Source organism: Lacerta agilis, chromosome 11, assembly GCF_009819535.1.
Source record: "Lacerta agilis isolate rLacAgi1 chromosome 11, rLacAgi1.pri, whole genome shotgun sequence".
Classification (NCBI taxonomy): domain Eukaryota; kingdom Metazoa; phylum Chordata; class Lepidosauria; order Squamata; family Lacertidae; genus Lacerta; species Lacerta agilis.
Window position 1 is genome coordinate 58,035,000 of NC_046322.1, and position 16,789 is coordinate 58,051,788.

At 48.7% G+C, this 16,789-nt stretch overlaps 1 protein-coding gene across 1 annotated transcript; it reads right to left on the reverse strand.

Moving 5' to 3' along the window:
- Nucleotides 1-7,208: 7,208 nt before the first annotated feature.
- Nucleotides 7,209-12,912, reverse strand: FOXB2 (forkhead box B2). Its single transcript, XM_033163805.1, has 3 exons — nucleotides 12,492-12,912; nucleotides 11,592-12,417; nucleotides 7,209-7,432 (listed from the first exon to the last, which is right to left on the reverse strand). Exons 1-3 carry the CDS (start codon nucleotides 12,849-12,851, stop codon nucleotides 7,209-7,211), a joined length of 1,410 nt encoding a protein of 469 aa, XP_033019696.1. The 5' UTR covers nucleotides 12,852-12,912.
- Nucleotides 12,913-16,789: the final 3,877 nt, after the last annotated feature.

Below are 16,789 nucleotides of genomic sequence, written 5' to 3' on the forward strand. Positions count from 1 at the left end.
CTTGAGAAAAAGTTGTTTATTTTGTTAACTGAAGTACAATCCCAAGCATGTTTACGCAGAAAAGCACTATTGCATAAAATAGAATTTATTCTATAGTAACTGACCATAGTTACAGCCTGAAACAAGTACAATGAATCTCATGGCAAGCGGTGTCCATGATTCATAGCACAATAATAACAGTTTCTATGGGGTGGCTTAAAGCAGGTGTCCAAATACAGACTTGGAATTAAGGCATAACTAATGATGAATTGGAGGGATTATAGAAGAAACCCTGAGTCAACCCATTTTGGCTGCCATCAAGGAATCCTCTCTGCAGCTGGTGTGTTGTTGACACTTAATATCAGAGAAATTGCATTTCATAAACATGAATGTATCACCAAATTGTTGCAGGGGCAGTGAAGGTAGAGGGAAAAGTGATGCGTCTGTTGTGGGAGTTTCCTTATATTTATTGATTGATTATATTTATTCAGAAAGATTTCTCTACTTAGCAACTCCCCGTTGAGGAAACAGTTTGAGGACTTTTTAATTTAGAGAAAATGGGAGTAAAAGGAGACGTGATAAAGGTGTATAACATGACGTATTGTGTGGAGAAAGTGGACAGAGAAAAGCTTTTCTCCCTCTCTCATGATGCTAGAACTCATGGACATTCAAGGATGCTGAATGTTGGAAGATTCAGGACAGACAAAATAAAGCACTTCCTCACCCAGGGCATTGTTAAACTGTGGAATTCACAAACCCACAACTTGGGTAACTTGAAAAGAGGATGAAACAAATTATTGGAGGTCAAGGCTGCCAATGGCTACTGTCCATGGTAGCTTGTTCTGCCTACATTGTTGGAGGCAGCTTGCTTCTGAATGCCAGTCATTTCACAAGTAGGGAGAGTTCCATTGCACTCAAAGCATCAAGTTGGCTACTGTGAGGAAAGAGTGCTGAACTGATGAGTCTTTGGCTTCAACCAGCAGGCTCTTCTTGTGCTTTAGGGTATTTTGTCATTGCTGTATTCCTTTAAATATATGTTCCAGAATTTCCATCACTAGTGGACATAAACCTTGCCATTACAATCATTTCCATCAGTTTGTGCAGATCTTAGAAAGCTTTATAGGAGTGGTGTATGATCTATAGAAGGACCCAGGTGTGCTGTGGTTAAACCACAGAGCCTAGGGCTTGCTGATCAGAAGGTCGGCGGTTCGAATCCCGGCCACGGGTGAGCTCCCGTTGCTCGGTCCCAGCTCCTGCCCACCTAGCGTTTCAAAAGCACGTCAAAGTGCAGTAGATAAATAGGTACTGCTCTGGCGGGAAGGTAAATGGCGTTTCCGTGTGCTGCTCTGGTTCACCAGAGCCAGTAACATGAGATGAGCTCCGCAACCCAGAGTCAGACACGACTGGACCTAATGGTCAGGGGGTCCCTTTACCTTTACCTATGATCTATAGATTATATTCAACATTGTCCCTTTCATGTGGGATGAGGCAGCTTTCAAAGAGGACTTTTCCCATAAAGCATTCCACTGGTTTTCTTTTATTTCTATTCCCCAATCTGCTTTCCACAAATTTCCAAGACCAGTTGTAGCACCAATTTTCTGGTCAGTTGCAATTCTCAATTCTAATTTCTCATGAAGGATAGAATACTAAAATGCATGCATTTTACTTCTCACGTTTTAAACCTTAAGTTTGTACAGATTCCTATCCAGTCGTACCAGTCTGAAGTACCAACTGCAAAGGGCATTTTTTTCAGAGTCCCTTATGTAAATGTTTGAGTGTATTTCATCTTTCAAAGCACCATAGGAACCAAATTTATTAGTGCTGCTTCATATGGCCTTGTCATGGAAGTGTATGTGAGAGAGGACTGGAGGTGATGTTAATGTATAGATGTGGAGAGAGAACCTGGGTTCCATCATGAAAGAGGCCAGTAAAAATGGACAACATATTTCCCAAATAATGCAATTGTTATGTGTCAGGAGGTAGATTTGGTTGAGAAAATGGCAGGATTCAACCAACCAGAAGGGAGTAAACCTTGCCTGGCACATCACCAGCACAGGGGATCTAGTCCAGGGGTGTGGAGCCCCTAGTCTACCACCATATTTCATCTAGATGTCTTCCAGGCCCATCAGCTGGCAGGGAAAAGAGCTTTGTTGTAGTGCAGAGTGTGAACTTGCAGTTCTGTCCTTTGCAGAAAGAGCTGCTGCAAGAAGATCAAAGCAGAGGGAGCAATGTGCCAGCAGAGAGGTAGACTTGCATTCATTAAAATATGCAAAAAGCGTCCATGGATTTTTCAATATGCATGCATTGTTTAGGACCTAATTGCATTATGAAATTTTAGGCCTTGGGTAGCATATTCTGCTTGGATTACTGAGCTCTTGTTGCTTTTTGTATGGTTGGGAACAAATAGATGGTGTTGGAGAGCCCCCCACCAGCAGCAGCAGCAAAAGAAGGAATCTACAGTGAAAATAGATAGTGAAAATTTGAGTTGAGTTACTAGGAATCAATATATGCCCCTGTTTACATAAAAAATAGCTCTGGGGTGGGTGAGAAAGTGTGGGGGGTTGTGTACAGGTCTGGCACCACCTGCTTTTGGTTCTGCCAGAAGTGGAACGTGACCCCAACAGTTTGATACCACAGCAATCCTACCATCGGCCTGAAAAGGTCTTCGCACCACTGCATTGACTCCTGCCAATTGACCTATTGTGGTAAGATGAAAGGTATGAATCTTCTCTGGGCTTCCTGCCAGAGAAAGAAAGAAAACTTATTTTTCTCTAGATTCTAGATTCAAAGAGAGATGAGAAAACACCCACAGTGGCAGTGTCCCACCCTGCTTAAGTGAGATGCTAAAGAAAAACTGGGAGTTTGGGGACCTTCGGTTGTTGCACTTGCCTATTTTATGATAGTGGTAATTGTGATAATAATTGGGATATAAGCTATCCCAAATTGTGAAATCATATAAACTATGCACCTTAAACCCTTAAAAAAGGCAATGAAACAGTTTTAGTGATATTCATTCTGAGAGCTAAATGAATTCTATTGGCCTATTATTATCATCTGTAGATACTGCTTCTAAGCAGTTTACAAATATAAAACCAATTACAAAAACAACACACATTTGGAAGAAGTGGACATTTACGATAATTATATCTGTATTTGGTCATTTAGTGCTAGTTCCTAAAACTCATACTATGAAGAACTATCAAAATAGTTTTGATGATAATTCAGAAGATCTGTTATTCTGATGGCCACTTTGGAAGAAGTCAATGTTGAGTTCTTCTACCAGTGCTATATCTATGGTCAAGGTAATAAGGAAAGCACTCCATAATGAATGTCTAGGTGCCACTTAAGAGTAGACTTTGGGGGCTGATTGGCCATAGCTGTAGGGTGATGTAAGGGGACTTTTGGTTGCTGTGGCAGACCTGTTCTAGATTGACACAGCACATCCCTAACCACCACTCCGCATAGTCCTCCAGATTATTATTTTTCACACTCCCATAGTTTCACTGTCTTTCTTTCTCTGGGGCTGACACACAAATCCTTATGAATTTCTTGCAAACACATCCTTCTCTTTCCAAAGGGACGTGTCTAACAAGCAAGCACACTTACAATGGCAACCTAACAGTTCCTGACGTCACTGACTCACTAGTCGGAGAGAAGCTCTCCAGGTCCTTACTTACAGCTGAAAGGAGCTGTACCTAGAACGGACTGCATATTTCAGACTGTGGGTGGGGAATCGCATTTCTGAACGCTTCCCCACATTTAAAACAAACAAACAAACAAACAAACTCCAAACCCATCTGCGATCAGAAGCTCACTGGGATAGAACTTTTCTATGTGCTAGGTTTCTTTAGTTGCAGGGGACATGTTACATCGGAAAGCAATGAAATGGGCATATCATCTACTTTAAAATCTCAGGGGTTCTTCGCCACTGCATTCTGCTTGGTGGGTAGGGAGTGAATTCCACTGCAGAACTCAATGTCCAGTGAACTCAGCACCTCCTTCTCACACTCCCCAAGCCATTTGAAGCAGCAGACTGTCCCGGAGGCTGGCTCAGAATTTCTGGTTGGCCTCGCGTGGTCGAAAACGGGCGCCTGTCTATTCCTGAGGAGAAAGCAAAGAAGAGACTTGCTTTTGATGTTTTTAGGATTCTCCCAATCTATCCCATAGCGTGGAATAGCAGGAGGGTTTTGTACTCACTTGCAGGCTGCCTGCAAGGAAAGAAGCTGGGTCTTGGTCAGAGCGCTTGGGCGGCCGAGTAGCCTGGAGGAAAGTGCAGAATGGGGAGGTGGAGTGGCTGGAGAGGCAGCTGTAGCAGCAGCTGGACAAAGCTCCGTTTTTAGAACGCTCCTTCTGGCCCTGGACAGTAAATCTCCCTCCTCTCCCTCCCTCTCTCTCTCTCTCCTCTCTCTCTCTCACACACACACACACACACACCCTAGTATTTGAGGCTTAAAGGACGAAGCGGACAGGCTGAGGGCAGCGCGACGAGGTGAATTTGAAGAGAGCCACTCCCGTCCCTCTTTGGCTGGGGAGAAGGCAGGCGGGGGGCACTTGCTTCGCGTGAATTGAACGAGAGGGAGCCACAAGTTTGGTCAAATGAGGAGTATGTTCTGGTTAGGTTACAGGTGGCTAAGTCAGTGTCGAGGCAACGGCGTTAGTCCAAAGTCGCGATCAGGGCTCAGCTCAAGGACCGGGATATGTCTCGCCAGGCTTTGCAATCGGAGAGGACGCGAAGGACCTCCATTCGTCTTTGTGTGAGAAATCTTTACGGTGCGCTGGGAGCGAGCGAGGGAGACGCTCCTTGGAGCTGCCGCCGCTTTGTCGTCCCCCTCTTCCTCCCTTTCACACTCACACGTAACCCACGGACACGCATTTCACTATCCTTGATTGTTAACAGGTTAACTGCGTTTCATCTGGGTTTCTCTTTGACTCCTAAACAAACGGAGCAGGTGGAAATCTCTAGAGACACGGAGGGACCCCCCCACCCCCTCCCGAGCACTTCCCGAAAAACTGCCCCCTCCGTTACGTTATCTACGGGAAACTAAATGACTAAACAGGTGTTTTACAAACTGGGTCTCCAGCTTTTTTGGAGACTACAACTCCCACCATCCCTAACTAGCAGGGTCAGTGTCAGGGATGATGGGAATTGTAGTCCAGAGAGAGAGAGAGAGAGAGAGAGAGAGAGAAGGGTGTAAGATTTTGGTTGGTGAGTAGTCTCTTGTTCTTCTACCTGACTGCACCTCATTCAAAGGATGGTTGTTGGCTATCATTTCAGTTCAGTTCAGCGAGCCTAGGAAGCACAGGAACACATACAGAGCCGGACCATTGAGGTCCATCTAGCTCCGTATTGCCTACACTGACTGGTAGCGGTTCGCCGAGTTTTCAGACGGGAGACATTCCCAGCCCTCCCTGGAAATGCCAGGGACTGACCCTGAGGCCTTCTGCATGCGAAGCTGATGCTCTTGCCCTATTTGGGGTCCCACTGCTGCCTTTCATTATCCCTCCCCCCCCCATCTCCCCATCTCCCCACCTAGATTATGCCACACACCTTATTGGAATTGGGTGCGTGTTGGGCACCCATGGAACTTCTCCGAGCTCCGCGTCCTGCCTGCGTGAGCTGCTGGGAGAAACCTGCGAGGCAATTACGCGCAGGCAAAACATCTCCTCTTAATCGCACTGGCATCAGTCAGAGACCGGTTCGGGTTTCCAAAGGGGCGGAGGCGGCTGTAGAAATTACACGTTATCCAAATATGGCTGCTGCTGAGTCGAGGGCGGGGGGCGGCGGCTGGCAGCCGGGCTGTGCCCCCTGGACGCTGGCAATTAGCGCCACAGCCCCCTACTACGTTCGCTTAGGCACTCTAGATGCGTATTCTATAGTGACACCCTCAAGAAAGCCTGATTGCCCCCCTGGGAGCCACCGCCAGCTCTGCACGGGGAGTCTGGCAGCTCCTGCCCGAGGTCGGTGCCAAAGAAAAGGGCCACCGCCGCGTCCCTGGGCGCTGCCGCCGCAGATTGCATGGCACGCAGCAGATTTCGTGGTGCCGGCCTGGCTGCAGAAGCGTTGTCTGCGGCAGCAAAGCCCAACTGTCGGGGAAGAGGCTCCGGCGACGGGCGAGAGCCTCGGGCAACTTCCCGCAGCGGTGGGGGAAACAGAGCCGTCCTCCGGTCCAGGCTGAATCCCGCTGGCGGAATGGGGAACATTTCATCAGGGTACAAGCTTTCGCGGACCAAATGCATCTCCTGAAGTGGCAGCTGTCCGCGAATTTTTGCCAGAATAAGCATGTCAGTCTTTAAGGTGCTTTAGGTTGCTGTAACTGACTGCTAACGTCTACTACCTCAAGACACCCCAACGGAATAGCAGCTCTGGATCCCTTAACTAACATTTTGTAGACTTCAGTGGAAGATACAGGGAGTCCGTGGGTGAGAGAAAGAATGGAGAATGGGCTACTCTAAAGACACCTCCAGTTCTGTTGCTGGATCAGTGCCCTAATCCTGACACTACAGGCGATTTCAGGAAATGGTTCATACTTCCGCCATGTGATACTTTCAGAGTTTAAAATCACTACCTCACGCTGCCTATTTCTACAGAACTGGACCCCCGCATGGAAGCGCCTCCCCCGAGTTTTTATTCTCTGTAGGACAACAGTTGCCCTTTGGAACTGACCAGCTTTTGTCTCTCAGAACTCAAATCCTCGCCTCAGACTCGAAGCCCAAATCAAGCTGGATTAGCAGCAGTTAACCAGATTTTTCTCACTTTCTGTATCAACTCTCCCCAACATAATGCCCGGGGGAGAGAAATGTAATAATCTATGGACATGTAGCACAGAATTTCATGGGTATCTTAAAATAACAGTTCAACTTTCAATTTCTCAGTCCTTCTCAAATGAAAATTGTAGAAAGTACTGAAATCAGCAGGTGCTTTTATTTCTCAGAAGAATGCAGGCTTACTACCTCAGGTCTAACAGTCTCCGAAAAATCTGAAATTGAAATGGCACCCACCCTGGGATCGTCCCGCTTCCCTGGTTCAAGTTGACGTGACGACAAATAACTTGGGCGGGGAAGGCTTTCTTTAGGAGCGCGTGTTACTTTCTTCAGGAAGGAAAGACTTGGTTTCTAGATAACGTGTGTTTTAAAATACTGGCACCTTAACTTGGAAGCAGCTCTACCCCTTAAGCCCCATAGAATTGGGGTGGGTGCGTGGGTGGCTCCGATCCAGCTAAAGTTCTGATTTAGATGATGATGATGATGATGATGATGATGATGATGTGTTCAGTGGACCCTGCTGCCTGTTCCAAGCAAGTCCCACGACTTATTTCAAGCCTTAACCGGCTGGCCCATGGTTCTGGGGGGTGAGGTGGATAAGACCTTGAAACCTGCCTGGAAAAGGTTGCTGGTCTCTTGGCCTCCCGATAAGAAACTCCACATCGCAAAGTCAGGAACATTCTGGGAAGTTCTGCAGAAATCAGCCCGGAAAGCGAAAAACGTCAAGACTAAGTGTCCACTTGAGATCAGCCAGGTTTCGCCTCGTTCTTCGTGTTCTTCATTGATTCTAAGGCTCCTACAGTTTCCTCATAGCGTATTCTATTTTCTTGGACTGAAATTAACTTCGCTTTCCCTTGCCGGAAAAAAAAACAACTCAGCACGAATATCCTGATTGCTGCATCTCTTTCACGTGGTCTCTGCCTCTTTGGAACCAAAAAGCAAGCGGATAAATAATTCCTCTTACAAGCAGAGATAAAAGTCTTCCATTAGCCGTTATGCCGAAAACCGAGTTTCCAAACCAAAAAAATGCTGTGATTCCTCTGCCGCTAACATCAGACGAGAAATCTGTTCACGGTCCACGCGAACACAAACGGGCGTTGGGGCGGGAGGGGGGCAAGAAATCATCTCCAGTCATTCCTGTTGGTTATCGGAGATGATCACAAGGAGTCTGTACTTGTTACTTCAAGTGAATGGCAAAAGATACGGGGAAGCGGAGCGGTGGCTACAGTCGCTTAGAATGGATGGGTAGAAAACAGTCCCCAACGTCCCGTGAATTATATTAGAATGCAAACGTGCTTTTTAGCCGGAGACTTTAGCTCAGGATGGAAAAACTGGAAAATATCAATAGACTGACTTCCAAGAAGTCGTAGAGAACTTTCCCCCGCTCCTGGACTCTTAAGAAGGTCGTACTTGTTATACCCAAACAGGTTTTTGTTTTTTATTAGAAGTCAAGGAATCTCTTTAAGCCTGATGTGAACTATGAACTCAAATTCTATTCTTACTTAACCCAAAGTCCGGTGTTATTAATTTATTTTCTGTTAGGAAACTAGGTAACTGAAATGAGTAATGTAGAAAACAAACAAAAAAGGGAGCATTTCTATCTTTAAAGTTTAATAATAATAATAATAATAATAATAATAATAATAATATCACGGACACTTTCGCCCCACAACCTGGAGAGAGACCTGTGAAATATACTAAGTATCACTTTTTCGTAAAACAGTTGAATCGACCCGAAAATGAATTATGGCATGTGGATGAACTTTTTCTGATTTAAGGGGAAATTGATGGGTTTAACGATAAATAATGCATAAACTTTTCCACAATAGTAATGCTGCACGCTTTCCTGGGAGTAGTCCCATTGAATTAAATGGAACTTGATTTTGAGTACATATGTATGGGACTGCATATACCTGGCACTACAGTTATGGACTGTGTTTTCACCGACTTTTTAAACCTCTAGGTTGCTGAATGATGATGTGAGATTCCTGGTCGCTCAAAGTGACTTGATCCTAAAGATGCCAAGATATTAGAAGAGAAGGTCATGGAGAGGATAACGGCTTTGCCCTTTGAATACTCTGATCCTTAGTACATCTAATTGAAGGATTAAAATTAAAAGAGTTATTTAAATCAGCAATGCATTTTCATACACTGTACGGGTATTTTGAATGGAGCGGCAGAATTCGCAATGCTAGGGAATGGGTTTACTTCCCCGCCACTGTGTCTGGACAGGAAGCATGACGCTCCAACCCCAATTCAGGCACGTTTATTCGGAAGCGAGCCTCATTGACTACAACAGAATTAACTTCGGACCAAGGATGCTTATGGCCATAACTCGACATTAGAGCCGGCAGCGCAGATGCGACTAAGATTTAAACCAGTGTCAGTTTTGATTATTTCCACGTTCAGCGTTTTTTTCGTGGCACTTATTTCCACGTAGGACCGCGGGCTATCACTGAGTTTGTACTGAGGGACTCATGAAATCTTACAGCCCAGGGCCAGCCATGTCTATTCAGAAGCAAGTTTTATTGAATTCAATCCCCGGTAAAGGGCGGGATTAGGATTGCATGAATGAAGAGCAGAAGTGTTTGAACAGGCCAGCCTCCCTTGTCAAAACTATTCCCAGTGTCTGAGCAGATTGTTGCCGCAGTGAAAAGCCCCTCGTTATTTACTTCAATAAATTCACAGAAAACAAGTTAGACTTTTCTACTTCACACATCCTTCCTGCCCATACTTTCAGAAAGAGAAGACCCAGTTTATCCCTTCCATAGCGACTCTTTTTGCACCCCAGTGCTTGCATTAGCAGAGACGCAAAAGCCTCTGTACATTTGAGCTAAAGGCAAGCTAGGAACTCAGGATCTAACTGGCCCATCGATATCCAAGCACAGCAGTCGGTCCTCTTGAAATAAACTGGCCCTCCTTCAGTTTATTGTAAGAAAAGTCTGATCGCCGGGTCTGCGCGACCCAGGGCACTTTTCAACAGAATTCTCGCGGTTTTAGTTGCGACCAGCGCTGGTTAACGCCTTACGCGCTTTGCCCGAAGTGACTCGCTAACCTGTGGATCAGACCTTCCTCAATTCAAGAGAAACACCCCAAACTCGGGTGCGGCACATATGGAAGCTTTCTAGCGCACACAGCTCTATAAACCATGGATTTTTAAAAGGGAGAAAAAGAAACCCCTAAGCATCGGGGTTAGAAGGAGGAAGTCAACAAGTCATATTTTAATTGAAACAATGGTGTACAGTAAGGCAGACAGGAAGCGCCGACAACAATACTTCACAAACCAGCTAGGACTCAGAAATCCAACCCAACAGAAAGTTGTGCTCGGGAAATGGCTGCTTGACCCATCCCCTACCCTCACAGAACTTTCTGCGTAAAGTGCTTATCATGTAAGAGTTGTGTCGTCTCCCCCCCCCCCGCAGGTTCTCACCCTCACACACTCCCTCCATCAGCATTTAGTTTCTAAATTCAAGTGGAGTAGGTACAGACCGTTGGAGCCTGTGAAAAGCAGCCATGTACGTATGTATACCAGTAGGGATAATAAAGGTGTTGTAATAAGCATACTTACAAGAAAGAGTATTAAAAAAATGCTTTCGGAACAGAGTAATGATGAGACAGGTCTTGCACGTTTACACAACAATATTACACCAAACGCGTAAACTTCACTAAAGAACGCTATGTGAAATTTCCACTCGAAAAAATTGTCTCTACATATCGTCGTTCGACACTTTTTTAAAACCGAAATAGACTATCAGACAGTTCTTAGGTTTCAATACTCATTTCCACTTTTAATTCCCTCTCATTTCTCCTTTAAAGTTTAGGTTTCTAATCTGTTGCTGATGTCAACGTTAATACTGTAGAGCCTATATATTTGGTCACATTTTTTTTTGGCGCGGGGTGGGGAGGTTGTAGATTCGGTGTGAATCTGAGGTTATCAATACACCCGTGCAGGACTTTTCTCAATCCATAGTAGGCCTACACATTTCAGTTTGAACCAGGTCTCCGAAAGAGAGAGCTAATATTCCAGGCGATCTCCTAGTTAACCTATTCCTAAATTTTATACTGGCTCACTTCTCAAAGTTGCCTGTGCTCCTCCGTCTCGACTTGCCACTAGTGCTGGATCTATTATTAGTAGTTTGGAATAGGCAGTGTAGATCTGGGCGATGAAGAGTTCTTGGTAACTCTAAAGCTAGCAAAAGGAAGTTCCAGTAAAAGATGTCACGGCCTATCTCACGGGAGGAGCCCAAATGAAGACCATGGCGACGTTCCTATTTATTTTTCAAGCCCCGGATTGCACAGATTGATGGTCATGCTTAAAATATTTTAGGCATAACTTCCTGAAAAAATACCAGCTAGACTTCCTCGCAACACCCTATTCTACAATACGTTTACGTTAAAATAAGTCTCACTGAGGTCAGTAGCACGGCCACCAGACCACACAAGAAAATAATTGGGCACCTCTTTTCTAAACACAATCTGAAATTATTTCTGGGCTGATTAGACCTTCCAAGGAACTTCCTTTAAGGAATCGGCTTCGCGTTGAAAACTTTACATCCTTATACCTGGGAGATACTTATTATTTCCGTGACTCCAGTGGCGCTTACTTTCAAGGAAGTGTGTTAAGGACCATGGTTTTAGGACCCGATCGTAAAGGGTTTCTTTCTTTCTTTTTTTCTTTCTTCTTTCTTTCTTTCTTTCTTTCTTTCTTTCTTTTTAGGGAGGGTGTCGTTTTGCGTAGCATTTCAAGCCTGGATGCAGCTGTGACAGTTTGATGATCAACATACTTGCTAAATGATCACTAGCAATCTGATTTTTAAAAATGGTTTAACAGTTTACACAGACACCCTTACCTGAACCTGGCTCTCGACAAACTGATTGTACAACAATTAAAATACAGAGCTTGAAAGAATGAAGATGACAACGAGGATAAGAATAAGAACAGAGCAACGATCTTCCCAAACACTCCGCTGTGGCCAGGCTTTTGCCGTTAATAGGCGAAGGGAAAAGCAATGCCGCCCCCGCTCTTGTAGGTGCCCCTCTCTGAGGAATAGGCCGAGGCGGAATGTCAGGAACTTTTGCCTTCCGAGAGTTTGTGGGAGTCTGTTCGAGAAGGGAAGCAGAGGAGCTGGGCGAAGCGGACGGGCAGAGCTGTTGGGCCACCTGGGTCACGGCCAGGGCAGGAATGGCGGTGGCCGAGGAGATGGCCGGGGTGGGCTTGATGGGCACCGGGATGGCCGGCAGCGTCTGCGCGGGCGGGTGGCAGAGTGCCTTCATGGGCACGCCGAAGGGTCCGTACTCGGCGGGGGAGAGAGGCAAGCCGCCGCCGCCGCCGCCGCCGGACTCCATCACGCCCACGTGGGGCCACACGGAGCTGACCATGGTGCTGATCTGCTGGCTGGCCACTGGGTAGCCCAGGTGGTGCATGACCGAGGCCAGGGGCAGCCCGCCGCCCTGGATCACGCCCTTGTAGTCTCGCCCGATGAGGTTCTCGATGGCGAAGGGGTGCTTGAAGCCCGGAGATGAGCTGTAGGGCTGGAACTGGGGCAGCCTCCCCACAGCCGCCGCCGCTGCAGCCGCCGCCGCCGCAGCAGCAGCAGCAGCCATGCTGGAGTCCGGGTGGCCTTTGGCAACTCCTGGAGGCTGCAAAGAAGTAGGAGGAGGAGGAAGAGGAGGCGGCTGGTGAGGGTGCGGGTGGTGCGGGTGGAAATAGTGGCTGAGGTGGGGGTGCAGGACGCCCCCTGCTTGCCCGCCGCCGGCATGTGGGGCTCCGGCCGCGGCACCTTGAAGCGCTTCCTGCGCCGGAGGAAGCTGCCGTTCTCGAACATATCCCCGCAGTCCGGGTGCAGCGCCCAGAAGCTGCCTTTGCCCGGCTGGTCCGGCCGGCGCGGGATCTTGATGAAGCAGTCGTTGAAGGAGAGGTTGTGGCGCAGCGAGTTCTGCCAGCGCTGCGTGTGCTCGCGGTAGTAAGGGAAGCGCTCCATGATGAACTTATAGATGTCGCTCAGAGGGAGCATCTTCTCGGCCGAGTGCTGGATGGCCATGGCCGTCAGGGAGATGTACGAGTAAGGGGGCTTCTGGTCGCTGTAGGAGCTCTTGCCCGGGCGAGGCATGACACTGGCCCGCCCCTGGCTGAGACGCCTGGAGGAGAAGAAGAACCCGCACACTCAGATCTCTCCCGACCACGGTGGAGCGCTTCTCCTCTCACGGCATCACTGTTGCAGGCGGCAATGGTATATCCAGCCTTCCCGGCGCATCCTTCCTGCAGATCTGCGACCCCGGGCGGAGAATACATATTGCGAGGCCCCCCCCTTAATCCGAATCTTTCCCCTCTTTTCCCGTTCTTTCCTTCTAGGACTGGCTCTGTAATGCTACATACAAAGTCGGTTCACTGCTCCCAAATCAAGGTGCTTTCGAACAGCATCCTCAACCGTCGCGCTACCGCCGGCAGGACAGAAACCGGCAACTTCTTTGACACGGGTCTTTTTCTGAACTTCCCCCTCGCCATGTCTCACTACTCTGCGAAGAGCTTCAGCCCATAGTGGGGAGGTCAGTCCCACGGCAGAATTCAATGCCCGGCGAGCTGCGCCTCGCTCCGCGCAGGAAGCGTCTAAGCAGAGCTGCCGGCGCCCGTCGAAGAAGCCGCTCTGCACACCCACGGTCCTCGCAGGGCGAAGGCGGCCCCTGCGCGTTCCCGGGAAGGAGGCGGAGAAGTCACTCGCGGCCACCTGGATTTAGCTAAGCCTCCCTCCCGTCAGATTCTGCGGATCCACTGCTGGCAAGGGTGTCTCGTGGCTGGAGTTTCTGCCGTGGCCTTTTCGTGGGGAGCGGGTGGGCAGTGGATTGGTGGTGAGTGCTTGGCCCGCTGAATCCCCACGAGGAAAGAAGGAGCTGCTTGGAACTGCCGGGCAGCTGCGTCCGGAGCGCTTGGCCGCCGCGCAGCCTGGAGGCAGAGCGCAGAGGTCGGCGACGCAGCTGGAGAAGGCAGCGTCGCAGGTGGGCTTCTGGCTCGGCAGAGCTCCCCGGATCCGTTTTGTGAGGATCCCAGGCCGGGACAGTGAAGCCCCGCCCAGTTCCAGGTTCTTTAGCATCACATGACAGAGGCTTAGGGAACACGAGAAGACACGGACCGCATTCTCTCTCTCTCTCTCTCTCTCTCTCTCTCTCCACCCCCTGCTTAACTCTTTAAGCGGACAAGGTGGGGCCAGGGACACGCGCAGGAAGGCGACGCTGGAGGGAGCCGTTAAATCGTTTATCTGCCTCCCTCCCTCCTCTTCAGGATGGCAAGGAGACGACCTCCTCCTGCCTCCTCCGGCTCCCCAGCGCCCACCACTCACAGCCGCTTGAACTCCATGTCGCTCTGTTTCGCTCCTGTCCTGGGAATCGGGTGGCCCGCCTGCTCCTCTCTGTAGAGATGGAGATGGCTCGTGGCTGAGTTTTCTTGTTATTGAGAAGCGATGCCAAGGAAAACAGAAACATCTGTTCGGAACCCGAGTCAGGATCTTGACTTCTGAAATGCTGAACTAGAAAGGTTTTTGGTGAGGCAGCCTTAGGCTTTGTGAGGAAAATAGATTAATTATACCTCTTCCACCTAGAATTCCCTTCCCATGGCTTAGTGAGCGACATAGTCCAGTCCTGAGAATGCTTACTTGGAGTGAACCCCAGTGTGTTAATGGGATAAGTAAGTATGCGTTGGATTACAGATGTCGTGTATTTAGCGACGAAGGCTGAAATCCTGGGTCCTCTTTAATTCAGAGGGGCATACTTCTGACCTGCAGAGGATTACTCTGCGTGGGAGAGGTTTTGTTTTGTTTATACCCCAACCAGCATTCCCCATTCAAGAGCATTTACTGGGAAGTAGGTCTCACCGAACCCAACAAGACTTGCTTCCAAGTAAAAGGGTGTGTGATGAGAGTGTGGAAGACGAAATGAAAGATGGAGGCTGAAGTACGTTCAGAGGACATCATAGAATTACAGAGTTGAAAGGGATGCCAGCGGTCATCCAGTCCAACCCAGGATTCCTGCCCACAGCAGTTCACTTAAACCAATGGATTGAGGAAGAGGGGCGAGATTCAGTGATGGTTGGTGGAAAAGGCTATCAGTTACATCCCATCTTCCTTGGAAATCTATTCTATTCATTTAAAGACATTTTCAAGGCATAGAACAGAGAGTCTGGTCCGCCGGCAGCTTCAATGTATTCTAAAGAAAGCTTAGGGTTGTGTGCAGTTTGTCTACCTCGTTCTCAGCAGGATATTGGAACTATGTTCCATCGACATCGAAGCACTTGTGTAAGACTTCGCTGAATGTGATTAAATAAACTTTAAACAGTGGCAGAACTAGCAATTAAGATCCAGCTCGCTAGGAGTTGTTTCGCCAGCCCTGACAAAAGGGAGCAAGAAGTGTTTGTGCACCAAAGGCTTCCCACTGTGATCTTTGCGATTGAGGAGCAGGGCCCTGCGCGTGCCAGACAGAGATTAAAAGGACCTGAGCCGATATGGAGGCCCTGGGAGAGGAAGTTTCTTGGAACTCCTACCGGCGTTTCAGCGCTCTCTCACAGTCACACTCACACGTTACCCACGAACACGTATTTCACCGTGCTTAGTTCTTGACAGATGACACGGGTTATGTCTGATCTTCACGTTCACTCCTAAACAGAGAAGCGAGGAACACTCGCGAGACGGGGAGAAAAAGCTTCCAGGCGCTTCTTTAAGAGTACAGCCGCACAAAAAAAAACGCAACAAGGAATGCGAAATTCACTGAATGCCTTTCTTGTTCTTGTAACAGACTTTAGACTGCAAGTTATTCAAACGACGCTTATGCTTTTTCAGTTCAGCGAAAAGGATATCCGTATTTATTTGTTTTTTTAAAGTGGTCCTAAACTGATGGTTCCTCTTCCTCATTGCTGGAGAAACTGTCACGCCCTGACCAATGAAACTCCCCGTTCCCCGCTCTGCTGGCTATTGAAACCAAGAGTGCTACAAAATAGTAAAGAGCAGAGATTAGCTATGGTCACACGTTGCTTGCTGGCAGTGCCAGGGTTTGTTCTCCGCCACCCTGAGTTCCGCAACAACCCGCCCCACACTGAATGTGGTGTTGGGCACCCATGGAACTTCTCCGAGCTCCGCGTCCTGCCTGCGTGAGCTGCTGGGAGAAACCTGCGAGGCAATTACGCGCAGGCAAAACATCTCCTCTGAATGGCACTGGCATCAGTCAGAGACCGGTTCGGGTTTCCAAAGGGGCGGAGGCGGCTGTAGAAATTACACGTTATCCAAATATTGGCTGCTGCTGAGTCGAGGGCGGGGGGGGGGCGGCGGCTGGCAGCGGGCTGTGCCCCCTGGACGCTGGCAATTAGCGCGACAGGCAGCCCCCTACTACGTTCGCTTAGGCACTCTAGATGCGTATTCTATAGTGACCACCCTCAAGAAAGCCTGATTGCCCCCCTGGGAGCCACCCGCCAGCTCTGCACGGGGAGTCTGGCAGCTCCCGCCCGAGGTCGGTGCCAAAAGAAAAGGGCCACCGCCGGTCCTGGGCGCTGCCGCCGCAGATTGCATGGCAACGCAGCAGATTTCGTGGTGCCGGCCTGGCTGCAGCAGAGTTGTCTGCGGCAGCAAAGCCCAACTGTCAGGGAAGAGGCTCCGGCGACGGGCGCGAAGCCTCGGGCAACTTCCCGCAGCGCTGGGGGAAAACAGAGACCTTGCACGGATCCTGGAGCAAAGCCGGGAGTGCAAAGTGGCTGCGGAGGCTTTTCTACTACTCGCCCGGGGCTCGAAATCCGGCTGGCGGAATCCCCAAGGGGATAGGAACTGCCTCTCTGTCTGCTACCATTCTGTGGATTTTAATGGAAAAGGGCATGCAGATGTTGGAAAATACGAGGCTGAGTAGATGGTGTAGGTGGGCAAAGGGGCCCTTTTTACAGCAAAGGACACCTTCTGTCCTGAGAAACAACTGATTGTTCTGCTGAGATGGATCTGCTTGCGCGGCCGTTTCTCGAGCCCATCAGACACTTTCAGGGTTTTAAAACCACCGCACTTCCTCGCTTTAGCTCTTATCA